Genomic DNA, 14,516 nt, shown 5'->3' on the forward strand with positions numbered 1-14,516 from the left:
ATATGGTGAAAAAACCAACTATGAAAATAAAAATTATGATGAAAAGATTTAAATCTTCCATCCCCAACCAAAACATAAATAAATCAATGAATAGGATTAACAGGTAGATAATTAAATTTGCAAAGAAAAAAAAAACTTGCTGTTACAGTATGAGATGAAGGAAAGTGATTGATTTCACATTAGCTGTCCAAAAGAAGGAACATGCAAATTTTACATTGAGACTAGAAGATTTTTCAAAATTAAAGGAAATCAAGAATCTTTTAAATGACAATTCTTATAATTACTGGGAATAAATTGTTCCAAGAAATTATTTTTACTGTCAATTCACAAAGGAAAGGACATTTCAGGTGGTCAGAAATAAAGACAAAAAAATAGATATCACATTACATAATTTTTGCTATCAGGTAAAGGATGTCTTTACTAAATAAATTACATAATAGTATAAACTATGGCTTTTCCAAGAAAAAAACTCAAAATCCATCAGAGGAGAAAAACTTCTCTAACCAGGGAGTCAGGAAAAAGGACAGAAACTGAACAATATATGTGATTTTGTTGGTATAAGGAACTCACAGGTGCGGAAACTCCTTCCTAATGCAAGTCATTTGCCTCTTCAATTCATGCTTTTTTCACAAAGTATAGAATTAGTCAAATGAGCTTAAATGAAAAATAATTTAGGATAATGACCTTAAATTTAGATTAAGAAGCCCCTCCAGTCCCCAGAATACATCTAGCCCAATACTATCATTTTAGAGATAAGGACACTGATGTCTACAGAGGTTAAGTGTTGTACTCTAGATCATGAAGATAAGGAGGCAAGTAGCAGTGGTGGGATTTAAGCCAGGTAATCTGACAGAGAACAAGTTAAAGGCATTTTTAAATGGAAGCATTAGACTTTGGGAAAAATTCTTGCCAGCCAGCCAAATTGAAGGCTGGCATTTTAGTTGTCTTTAATGCAACCTGTTTTGCTTTTGTAAACTAAGGTTAACTTGTTAAACTTACAACCATGAAAACAATAAGTTGGAAAATGCATATGATATTCCAAAGCCTAATCTGCAAAGTTGCAATTTAATTTAAATATCATTACTGAAGCAAAATCACACTTGATGCATTTTTATCATGTACTGTTCTGAAGTTCATGCATTAAAGAACAGAATATCTAATTGGATTAGTATAATAGCTTGTAAAATGAGGCAGAAAACATATATATTTTTGCCGCAAGGAGGACTTCTGTTATAACTGAGACCAAATGATAGGCATGTCATTATGGGAAAAGGATGCAAATCCAAGACCCCTGGGGACTACATGTGTTTCCTCTGTTTATTTGTTCTGTTTGCCAATGATGAAAAGTAACACCAGAAATCCCTCTGTTGTCAAGTAGCAATGTGACTGTGACATGTAACTCAAAAAATCAAAGGTACTTTTTAGTATCAATAAAGAAAGAATCCAGGGAATAATTTTTAAATGGGCCAAGATTTTAGTGGGCCAATCAGAAGAAAACTTTTCAATTTGCGGTTTAAACAAGTTCTTTTTGTAATTAGGTTGAACCTCCATTCATTCTGTAATTCCTCTTTTTGAATTTAGGAGTCTCTTCTTGCAACTTTTAAATGTAATTTTGTGCCTAACATTTCTTACTCCCATCTTGTAAATCCTGTTTCTAGCTATAGTCACAAGGTCCCAGATTTTTGTTTCCAAAGTTGCATAGGTAAATAGTTTTAAGAAAAGAGGAGATATATTATAATAACCCTGAGGATATTGAGGGTTCCATGTCATTTTTTTCATGGTCTCATTATATCTGCTTTACTACAAAATTGTACCCCTAGGAAGAATGATTTAATTGGTTATCGAATTCTGATTCTGTAGATGAAAAGTAAGAAAAAATAGGTTCAAAAATATTATGTGGTAAAACACACTTGTATATACAGAGGATCTGATTCATTTTCAAATTTTATGTTTTCTTTCTTAGATTAATTTTCATTGAAAAAACTCCTGTTCCCCAGTGATGTAGATATTATTTCCTTCTGTCTCTCCTTGTTACTGTAAAGGGAGATTACATCTCCTTGAAATTTTACTCCACAGTTTACTTTAAATACAAAAATATTGTACTTAAAATATAAGTGAATAATATTTTTCCATGTATTAATTTCCATGTATTAATACCAGTATTTTGTGAAGTTAAAATTAATAGTTAAGAACTTCTATATTTATCCTTATAGTAGAGGATAAGTTAAGGTAAAGAAGAATAATTTTCTTCTCCACGATAATGGTGGTTGTGGGGAAGGAGAACTAGTTTTTCTCAATTTGGAAAATTACTTCTTTAGGAAGAAGAAAAACAAGCAAACAAACCTTAACCGTAGCCCCTGGGAAGAAAAGCCAATTGCCAGTGTCCACTGGATCCAGATTGTCTTCTAAGATAATTTGTCTGTGAGCTGAATTGATGATCAAAATATTGTCTAAAGCCCAGCAGGCTTCATACACATCACCCGCATGAATGTATTCTTGTTTCCATTGAAACTGAACATTTTCTCCTTTGGCATCTTCAGGAAGGTAAAGGATATGGATGATTGTGCTGATATTTGAAGGGGCTCTGCAAAATACAGGAAATTAGTGAATGAGACACCTAATATAGAATGCTTTGGAACTACCTGTGAAGTACTATACAAGTTTAATCTATTCCCATAATTATTGCTAATGGTAATATATGCAAGACACCTACATTTGATCAGTTCTTAATGTAAGCTATTGCAAATTGTGAATATTCCATGACATGAGTACAAATGTGATGAAAAATGATACATCCTCAAACTCTGTAACAGTCGAAGAGTATGTGAATGTCAACCATATTAGAGTATCTCACACAATGTCTTGCTCTGAATAAATGCCTGGTTAATATTTCCTGTTTTAATTTGATATGAGAAAAAAGAAGTTAAACCACACACTGAAAAGTTATTTCATTGATTTCTATTTTTATTTTGAAAATGAACACAAGAGAATTCATCATGTATTCAACTTCAGTCACTCTTTAAATAATATTCTCTACTTTGGGGAATCATGTAGCTTCCTTTTTCTGTTTAAAATATCAAAATTGCAATTAGAAAGCTAAACTTCATTTGTAATTTTTACCTAAACCATATTTAAACACTGTATAATTTAACATAATTTTTATGTTGCTTCTGTTAAAAACCAGGACCTTCTTCCATATAATAAAATATCTTTTGAATATTTTATTCTCCTAAAGAAGTAACCTGCCATACTGAAAATTATGGTCTCAGTCAAGATTAAAAGTGGTGCTAAAATGCAAACTAGTAGTACTTTTGGCTTGCTATAAATCAACCATGAAAAAGACTAGGGCAGATTCATATTTTTCACTCTTCAATGAAGCATATTTAGGTAAAAGTGTCAGTGATGGTTATAGATGGTTTATCTTACATTTATTAAAATCAATTGGTGCTTTGTTTTGAAAATATTTCATGGTGGTTACATTTTTTCTGTCATCCAAAAGGAATTACAACAGATAAAAGGAATATATTCATTTAAAGTAATAAATAAAATAATTGTCTAGTTGAAAGAGGATAATAAAAGTTTGTTTTAAAAAATATTGCAGTTTGAGATATGACTTAAAACCCAAAATTCTATTCATTAATAGCAGCTGACTTTGAATATTGTAATTAATAGTAAAGGTACAGCATTGTATAAAGAAAAATACCTGTTTTTTTATTTAACATCATAACCATAAATATAACATTAAAACCAAGATTTTTACCCATAGCCACAATTTGCCTTAATTGCAACATGTAACATTAAGAAAGAAAAATAATTTGTGATAATGCAAGTGCAATTATTGCCTTAATTGATTAATAAATGCTTTTAGATGTACATTTTTTCCGTTAAAGACATACGTAGAAATAACTAATTAGCACATGTGCATTTTTCTTATGCCTACTAGAAACAGAAAGGAATAACAACGGTTAGCAGTATAATACATATGGTAAGAGTGTCAAAGCTCAACTTGTGCTAGAAGCACATTAATTTTTACTTTATCCTGTCATAAAGGGAAACACAATATTGAAATCCATTAATTACACTCACTCTTCTCTAGCTCTTGGCTAGAATAAAGACTGGTGAAAATCCATTGGATGGAAATGCCACTGAAAACTTTGGACAAATGTGTTTACTACTAAAGACTAGTAGCTTACATTAAGAATCTGATATTTATTCTACCTTGATGGCATAAATCACAGTTCTTTCAGCATGGCAACTGTGGTAAAGTAAAAACCAAATTATTAATGGAATCAATCACAGAATGGATAAGAACGGTTTTGTTTGCATTATTCTGGTTAGAACTGGAATAACAGCAAAAATATATATATACTTTAAAAACTTCTTAAACATACTATTTGAATTTTAATTGTGTTTTCTATTATTTAGGACATGCAGAAAAAATTAAGCCAATCAAACTTGGATTGAAATGGTACATGCTATTTAACTTTGTTAAATCTATTTTAATAAAAAAGAACCAATTTTCCCTCCCTAAAGCATCCTACCTCATTTCTTGTTAAAAGTGGTTGAAAAAATGGGGAAAAATTAATGTTTCATTTAGCTTTTGAGAATCCAGTGGCTGCTATCAAAGAATGATAGTCCAGAAGGGACTTCAAGAGGTCATCCAGTTTATACTGAAGCCCACAGGCAGAACTGTACCCATTTAGACAGATGGGTAACTATCTCATTTTATAGTGAATTTTCAGTGCCTTACCCTCCAAATGTAAGTCATATTCTGCCATTACAGCTGTCTAATGTTAAGACATAGAATACAAAATCACTTTCCTACCTTCTGATCAATGTTTCAGTCTGAATTCCAGAATCAGAGGGATATAGGTAAGAGTTTGGATGGTTCTATATAAGTCATCACAACTGTAAATACTTGGATTTAAGCCCTATCGACAACAGAATATCCAGAATGGGAAGTAATGCAATAATTTTATACTATTCAAATTGAAAAGGTAAATACATAAATTTATCTATGTACACATTACCATTAGACAAAATGCATTTTTAAATCCACAAAGAATAAATTTAGTCATAAGGAAAGAAAACTGGGAATTGGGAAGAATGTTTGCTTTGTTAGAGTGCATGCAGATACTTGAAGCTATAACAAACCTAATTTTCTCTAGCTGAATCCAATCTGCAGTGTTATTCTTGGTGTAGGACACAACGATGCTGGGATCTGAGTAACTAAAGCGGCATGAACCTGACCCTGTGAAGAGTAATAGATGTTAGAGTTAGAAACCACTGAGATGACATGTCATTCTTTCCTATCAATATTTTTGATAGATAGATTCCATCTCATTTTTTTTGTCCTTTAATTGTTTAGGGGTTTGTGTTGAATTTGTCTATGATCTGTTAAAGATAAATAGAAATTTCTGTCTTTACTAATATGGAGTGATTTAAAAGCAATAAACTGCAGATAGTTAGTTTCATAGATTTCCCAATGGAAACTAAACTGTCCCCCCCCCCACCTTACTAAATATTATATACTTCTGGAGAACCAAATCTAACTATTGCAGAATAATCAATATTAATGTTTCCAATAAATTTTCCTTAATATTATAATGATTTCATCAAATGGTATAAAAACATTACATGGAATTTTTAATTTAAGAGGAGAAGCAAATCTCTTTTGTTGAAATAACAATAATACTCTTCATTTGAAGAAATAAACAAAGGCTTTTAGCCATATTTCCAATGTTTGATGAAGCCTTTTTGATCAAACTTAGAAGCAAGAAATAAAAGTAGATACTAAGTCATGATAAGACTGTTTCTACTACACTGTTCAATCAATTCATGTAATATAGCATTTTAATTGCAAAGATCAATTTAGAATTCCCAAATACACACAGAAAATGAAAGATAGAAAAGCCTTTGCCAATAGTTTATTTTTAACTGCCACAGCAGGAATTTCTTTGCACTATATTAAAAACAAATGAAGCAAAAAAGCAAAACAATACAATTTATGTTTGATTTTTCATCCATCTGCTGGACTAGCTGATGTTTCTATGAATGGCATCTGTTGATAGTTTTTACATTTGTAGGGCTCAGGGGCTCCAAGTTTTAATCATACTCATTTATTTTATATCTGTGGAACTCAGTTCAAAATCAGCTAGTCAACAATCACCACAACTGGAATCTTGATAAAAGACCAAATGGAAGCATTCTGTTTTCTATTACCAAAGGCTGGGATATAAGTGATAAATAGAAGAGGGAAAAATTACATTCAAAAGATAATTATCTAGCAATGCAGCTCTAAAAGAAGCCTACCTTGGACAGTTTTAATTATTTTTTAAATTCTACCTTTGATGATCCACTGCTTAAAATAAATACCAAGCTCTTCTTGTGAAAATGTGAGCTTATCTATGGTACAAAAAGCAACAGAAACAAGACAGGATTAAAGTACCACAGAATCAGTGGGGGAATCCTGTGGGAACCTAGTCCAGTTCTGGATTTGTACAGGCATCCCTTCAACAAAATCACTGGCATCATCATCCAGTATCTTAAGCTCTTCCATTAAAGATGAAACCATTTTGAAGTTTTCCATGAAATTTTGGGGTAGCTATAATGCCAAGAAGTTTCTTTTTTTACATTGATATGAAGTTTTATCCTTCTGTAAATTTCACCTATTTACTGCTGCTAGTTTTAACCCAAGAGCCCAGGTGGAATAAGTCTAATCCCTCATCCAATAGATGATTATATCGATCATGTGCTCCCTAAATCATCTCTTGTCAAGGCTAAACATCTCTTCTTCCTTTAACCATCCCCATATATCACTGTCTCCAACATCCTAAGTGCTCTCCACTCTCTCTGTCTAGCTTGTCAACATCCTTCCTAAAATGTAGTGCACAGAATTGAACATAATACTTTAGCTGAAGTCTGAAAAGGGGAAGAATCCTGAGTGATTATCACTTTGTCCTGTATACTAAACCCCAGTGAATACAGCCTATGAAGGCATTATTTTTATTTTTTGTACTGGCAGATGATTTGTCCACTTAAAAGAAGAAAATATGGCACCTTCTTTGGGGCACACTCCTCCTAATTCCTACTGCCACCGGCAAACTGGGCCTTTAAATGGAGTGGCTACTACTCCCAATTTGGGGTCTAGAACTATATCTAAGGGGCTAGGCATCTAGTACTGTCACTCAACCCCCCGCTCCCATTTCAGTTATCTATTGCCATTAGTCAGACTTAATTAACTTTTGATCAAAGGTATTTTCTAAGGTAGATCAGGTGGAAGAAAACATCCTTCCCCCCAAACCTGGGATATACTCTTGTATAAATCCACACAGAGTGCAGGAAAAGAGCAGGCTTAAACTTAAAGAACAATGGTAATGTAATATCCATGTGGAAAGAAGAAGAATAATGGCAGCCTTCTCTAAGTTGCCGGGTGGGAGGGAGGGAAGAAAAAAAAGTGAAAAATTTACATGATTATTTATTATATATGTTTAAAAGAATAGCAAGTTGTACATAATAGATTTGCAGTTTCATGTTCAATCATTTTTTAATTATACTATGTTATGGAAATGCTTGTTTTATTCCACGAACTAAAAAGAAAAAAAGAGAATGAGAAGAACCAGAATAAGGAGAGGGAAGTTTTAGATAAGATAAAGAAGCATCCAGAGTTAAGCCCTTTAAAAATTCTTCTTCTTTTTTTTTTTTTTGCTATTTGGAGGGCAATTGGGGTTAAGTGACTTGGACAAGGTCACATGGCTAGTTTTTTTGTGTTAAGTGTCTGAGGTCATATTTGAACTCAGGTCCTCCTGACTCCAGGGCCAGCACTCTACTCACTGCACCACCTAGCCGCCCCTAAAAATTACTTTACGAATATAACAGAAAGTTTCTCCTCCAACCTCATTTTTATATAATCACATGTAGTATATAAGGGTCATATGGGCTCAAGTTTTAAATGTGTAATTTAAATTGGTTTATAACCTGGGATCTCCTTATGAAGAATGAAACTCTTTGATGAAGACAAGCAAGAAAAGAAAGCAATTGAGATCAGTTCTAGTAATTAGGTGTTTGCAAAAAAAAAAAAATAGTCAAATGGTAAACCAGTCTAGAGCCAAAGGACACCAAGATTCCAGTTAAAGATTTGGAGCTAAGACTCTGAGAAAGAATCAGTTTTGAGAGAGAAGGGTTTCTTTCTCCTTTCTGTTCCTCCCCTCACTCTCAGCATTCACCATGTCATCAGAGAGACTAGACCAACAGCACCCAATACCTCCCGCTGGGATCAGAGAGACTGGACCAATAGGAAACAGCACAGCCAGCCAGAGGAGTGGCATATTGAGGATAATCAGATGCAGAAATTCAATTGCTAGAGGAGGAAGGCATCTTCAAGGAGTATGACTCCTTGCATTAATTAGAAGAGAATTCTGGCTATAGACTCAAGAAGGTCCTTTGGTCTATAAAGTGTTGGGAGTTGTGAGTTACACTTTCCCCCATGTGTACACCACACCTGTTCTCCAAGGCTCTGTCCTTGCCCCTCTCTTCTCTTCCCCTCCTTTACTCTCTTCTCTTTTCCCTCTCTTCTTTCCATACCCATCTTTTCTTCTCCCCTCCTCCCTCCTTTCCTTCTGCCTACTCTTATCTTGTCTTCTCACCTCCCTTCTTTTCTTTCTTCTCTATACATTCTCATAGCCAATCCGAAAGCTTCAATTAGCAATTTAATGAAAATGACTCCAAAATCTACAGATACAATGATATCTTCTCCCCTGAGATCTGTTGTTATTTTACCTCCATTTTAGACAGTATGGCTCAATGGAAAATACACTGAGACTAGAGTAAGAGAACCTGGGATTGAACCAAGATTCTTCTTTTCTGTACTGCCTGTATGACCTTGGGCAAGTCACTTAACACTCTATCTCTTTTCCTCATCTGCAAAATGAAAGAGAATAAATTATTCCATGAGGCACTTTCCAGCTCTAATTCTGTGGTACTATGATCAACATATCTCAAACTAAATTTCTTATCTTATTTTTAAAACCTACTGATCTTAACTTCCCCACTTCTACTGATAGCACCACTAGTCTTCCATTCACTCAGTCTGTCTTCAAATCAGTAGCAAATCTGTGATTAGAATTAAACTCTTAATTCTCAGCAGTTTGTTCTTTCAGTCTTAACATCCATAACAACCATTTTAGTCACCTTTCCAATGTAAAGGTCCATGATTATTAACGTACTTTAACTTCTTTTTTCCCAGTTCTTCAAAGAGCTACCATTTAACTATCCATATATCTTGGGACCAAGTGTGAACAAGCTGAAATTTATCTCTACTCAAAGTTTCCTGTAAGGTGTTCATTGATACATTTCATTTCTATCATATGCTTTGCTTCAAACTCATTTCTTTATATGTATATACTCCTATTAGATCTTAAACCCCTTAAGTTTAGGTTCTGCATCACTTTTCATTTTTGTATTCCCAGTACTGAGCAAAATTCATTGCTAAACAGATGTATGTTTGTTTTTTTTAATTAATTGAACTTAATTATAATGGTGAGTGCTAGGTGGCTTTCAATTAAGGATGACTCTATATTTTTGCAAAGTGCCTCAAATCACAGCTGAACCTCAAAATAGTCCTATATAATGCATGTTGTTATTATTATTCACATTTTAAAAACAGGATAAGGGAAGAATACAGAAAGGTTTGATACCCTGCTCTGGATTACTTAATATATCAGAAACACAGCTATTACCAAGGTCTTATTTGTCAGACAAAAAAATGATGAATGGCAAATTGATCAGAACTTAGGAACATTTGGGAATTTAAAGAAAAAAAAATTAAAAAAGCTATATCCTTTCATCTTTTCCCTCCTCATGTAAAAAGACATGGAAAAAAGGCCTAAGCTGAATAATGTTATCTTTATAACAGCACTGCAACTTAATGTTCACATTAATATAGTTCACAGCACTGCAACTTAATGTATCATGGGTCTGTTACTTCAATGGTGAGAGAATTCCCTTCACTGATAACTAAGATCTGTAACTTAGAAAAATCAGAGAGTAATGTAAAGTTTAGTGAAATTAAGAAATTTGCCCATAATCAAATAGTCAAGTCAACAAGCATTTCTGAAGTCCCTGCTCCATGCCAGACACTGTACTAAGGGCTGGGAATAAAAAGGAAAAAGAAAAAAAACCCAAGCAAACAAAAAATATAGTTCTTCACCTCAAGGAGCTACTAAACATTAGAGGCACCGTTGGAACTCAGGTGTTCCTGTCTCCCACTCCAGCACTTCATTCACTCCATCACACTTGCTCTCAATACTTCATTAATACATTATAACCAGATCCTGTCATAATGCTTTGAAACACTGCTCTCATGTTCTTTGACTATTCATGGCAAATTTATATAACGTGCTTTGTGGAGGTCCCAAAGTAGTACTTTTTTACTAGTAATTTATACCCGAGAGTATCAAGTCCAATGAGCCTGTTTCCAGCCACAGTATTGTTCCAATGTTTCAATTGACCTCTTCAATTATGAGTTACGTAACACAGTGTTTGTACTGACCCAAGTACATTAGATGGTGTGTTCATGCGTAAAGAATTTCTTGAAGACAATCTTCATACTAATTGTGTCCGTTTGGTAACTGGGTATAGAAATACATGGTCCAACCCTGCCTCACAGAACAGAATAGTCAATAAGTCTAACTATATTATATTTACTCTGGTTCTCAAAATCCTCCCATATGTTTTCATTCAATATATTTTTGGGAAAAATAATTTCCTACATAACTACGTTCTCCCACCCAGTGTATGACTCTTATAGTGCTGTAAAGTAGTTACCTCATTGCCAGTGGAGACTGTTTTAAGCAGAATACATTTTTCTCTTGTTGGGGCAGGCAATGAATAATTTAAAGATGGATTACCAATGACCAGGAGAAAGAGCTAGGAAGCATCCAATCCTCTACCTTGTGCACAACTGCATCTCACTCACCTCTCTTCTCTCCTTACACTGCTTTCCTTTTTACTTCCCCTGGGGAGGAGGCTAAAGGTCTATCAGGTCCCAACTGCATCTTCAAATTTATGGGAACACCAACAATGATCAAAAGCAATCAGTAACAGCTCCCTAAGCCCACTTGTTCTAGAAGCAAAGATGTCTAAAGACCCAAACCTAATACTTAAGAAAAGAAGGATAATACTAAATATATACATCATGCTTTAACCATTTGTACACCATCACCTACATGCTTATTTAGAAACACAGACTCATTAAAGCATCCATAATATAATTCTGCATTCTAAATGGCATTCTCCCTACCTTTTTCTCACCTCCCCACCCCTAAATAGGAGGAATTACTGAAAGGAGGAGATAAATTTTAGGAACTCCATATTCCAATCAACTTTAACACTGATTAATTCTGTCACTCTTACAGAGTTAATAGGAGAAAGACTCTCAAAGACTGATGACAATTCAATTCAGTTAAACTCAATGAGCATTTATTAAGCATCTAATACATGTAGAACTCTGTACCTAGGCTAGAGAAGACAGAACATTTAGGTCATTTTGACCTGCCCTGCTGGAATTCACAGTCCATTGAGGGTTAGTTGCAAATCAGAATCCAGATGGTTACCTAAATTTTTTTATATTTTGAGATTTGGAATGAAAATAGGAGGGAAATTATTAAGTAAAAATGGTAAATTTTCCTTCATTCTCTCTTCCATAGAAAAGGCACAATACTGAGTCAGATGAAATATTTTACTTATTAAGAAAGTCTCAAAATAATAGCACAGTTTAATTAAAACTATATAATTTGAGATATCACAGTCATATAAAACAGCAATAAGCCATGTATGATTAAATCTCTCAATATAGCATTCTGTCCTCTCAATTGCTACTCATTATCAACTGCATTAAAAAATCCCTTCAGACACAATTTTGTATGGGTATATGTTGAGAAGTTGACACACCATAACACATCACACAGGCACACACAAAAAAGCAAATTTTACTCTTCACTCTGGAACCTCATGCTGCCACTATCTTTAAGTCACTTTATTTATTATCCCATTTAAAGTATTAAAGTAAATTAACAAACTACTCTAAAGAAAAAAGTTATTTCATGTTCAACAAACTGCCTGACAAATTGCCATAGTCTTGCCATATACAGACTACATTAAAACATCTCCCCCCAAATTGCTATATGAGGATTCACTTTAATTTTTTTTCTTTTTAGATACATCACAGAATGTGACGAATACTCAATTTTAAATGGATTATATTAAATGTTTGTGATAGGAGAGAACTCTTCATGGTAATGAAATAGATTAATGTTAGCATTGCTACTAATTTTAAACCTTTTTTTTACTCCAATTTCCTGTGGTAGGGGAAACCTTATGCCATTAATTTAATAAAATAATTCATCCTAGGAAAAAATACTGACTAGCTAACCAGGGAATATAAGTAACAGTCCACTATTAAGTTTTGATTGTTTAGGGGTTGAATAGTATGCTAAAGCTAAGGTATCTCATGGTTCCCTTTTTCTGCTATAGCAGCCAGGCTTTGGTTTATTTTATTACTCATTGATAGAGAGAGGGGAAACAAATAAATATTTTTCTCAATTTGTGAATTTTATAAAATTTTAGTATCTATAGAAAAAGAGATACTCAGGTGAAAGCTGCCCTAGGGAGAAAAAATAAGGTGGAAAGGACAGGAGGCAGAACCATGATTGGCAAATCATACACCAGTAAGAAGTGGTCCCCATAACTGGAAATTTGCATGTATATCCCTTGAAATCATTTCTAAATTTCTGGGCATTCTTCACCTTACTCCAGTCCATGAAATTTCTGCTGGAACATTTCACAGACTGAAGCCACTGACCATCATGACTTTTTAACTATCTGCAGATATTTCAACTCTCTATGCTTTATCACCACAGACAATTGATCATTTAACATTTATATTTACTGAACCCTAAGCCATTTTAACACTAACGTTTTGGGTTGCCTGCAAGTAAATTATCTAAGGAATCAGAACAGTCATAGCATTGCATGCACTTTGCTCACAGACATTAAAATAATATGTGTTCATTTCATGGAAATCAGTTTCACATACAAATATATAAATTTATAAGGCTGTAAAGGATTTGGAAATGGTGGTCCAATTATAGAGAATTTCAGACACTTAAGTTAGACCAATCATTTTCAAAAATGAAAAACATCTTTTGTAGGTTACTGCTGAACTGAAGACTTTAAAAATATTTATTGGAAAGGTATGGCAAAACTGTCCAATAAAATTACAAGGAAGTAAAACAAAATAATAATGTAAAAGAACTTTTCTATCAGCCTGAGTATTTCTTCCTCCATCTATTCTCAGTCACCATCTTCAAAAGAGAATGAACAAAATGGTACTCCTACCAACTTTCTTTTATACATTCATTTTTGTTTTAAAACTATAACCACGACTACTATGATAGACATGGAGATAACTTTTGTCTAGGGTTTTGCTTTTTAAGTATTCTCTCTAGAAAAATCTACAGATGTAAGAGAAGTCCTTTAAAATAGCTGTATTCTGGACAAAATAATATACCAAGCATGTCCTAAAGTAGGACAATTTCAATCATATGAAAAATGCTATCCTAATAATCTGTTTCAAGTAGGATTAAGTTTAAGGTCTTATTGTAATTCACATTTAACATCTGAAACAACTAATTCTTTAATGGTTTATGAATCTGCTTTCTAAATATGTCCTATAAAGAAATCATTAATATTTACAGTCCTAAAACAACATACCTTAGCATTTGTTCTAGAAAAAAAAAGCTTATCAAAAGATTGTTATCAATGGGTTTGTCCTGCAGTTTCAGAGAAGCTCAAGTTCACTGGAGCCTGTGTGAACCATTAAATCATAGAAATCACTTTGCTACACTCTACTAAAATGATAGCTTGAATGATTAACTTTTAATTCTAGTTCTAAGTGAATAGGTGTTCCTTTTATAATTCAGTGAAACCCATAGACACTGTTGTAACTTTTCTACTTCTTATATGTGGAATATAACAAGATAATCAATGAATCAGTCAAACATAACCTTTGTCCCAGAGCTACCTATAACACAAGTTATTGACTTGGAGAATCTCAGAGTAGGAAACGAACTTAGAGGACACCTAGTCCAACCACTTGGCCATGAACAGATCTCTTTAATAAATTCCCTGTCTAGAGGACATTCAGTCTTTTCCTAAATACCTACATCAAAAGGAAACAGATTACCCCATGAGATAGCTTATTCTAATTTATGGCAGATGTCATGGTTTGGAGGTTTTTTTCTTATGCTATCAAGAAACTTCTCTCCCTATAATTTCTACCTGTTAATCCAAATACTGTACTTTGGACTCATGTAAAGTAATTGTTTTAAAATGATTTTTATTGATTGCTTTTGGTTTTACATTATCTAATTTTCCTTCTTCTTCCATGAGAGAGAGAGAGAGAGAGAGAGAGAGAGAGAGAGAGAGAGAGAGAGAGAGAGAGAGAGAGAGAGAGAGAG

General features: G+C 33.5%; 1 protein-coding gene across 2 annotated transcripts in view; it reads right to left on the minus strand.

Annotated features, from left to right (window-relative positions):
- The window catches only part of LOC138176051 (reelin), a 566,262-nt gene that overhangs the window by 266,854 nt on the left and 284,892 nt on the right, over positions 1-14,516 (minus strand). For both annotated transcript variants that reach the window (XM_069106794.1, XM_069106793.1), the window contains exons 9-10: positions 5,155-5,251; positions 2,344-2,584 (exon numbers count right to left, since the gene is read on the minus strand). In XM_069106794.1, coding sequence (XP_068962895.1) covers positions 2,344-2,584; positions 5,155-5,251 — 338 coding nt within the window. The remainder of the gene's footprint in view (positions 1-2,343; positions 2,585-5,154; positions 5,252-14,516) is intronic.

This window comes from Petaurus breviceps, unplaced genomic scaffold (genome assembly GCF_028583685.1).
Source record: "Petaurus breviceps papuanus isolate PSGF00001 unplaced genomic scaffold, PetGlider_PUasm1.0 80, whole genome shotgun sequence".
In the NCBI taxonomy this organism is placed as follows: Eukaryota; Metazoa; Chordata; class Mammalia; order Diprotodontia; family Petauridae; genus Petaurus; species Petaurus breviceps.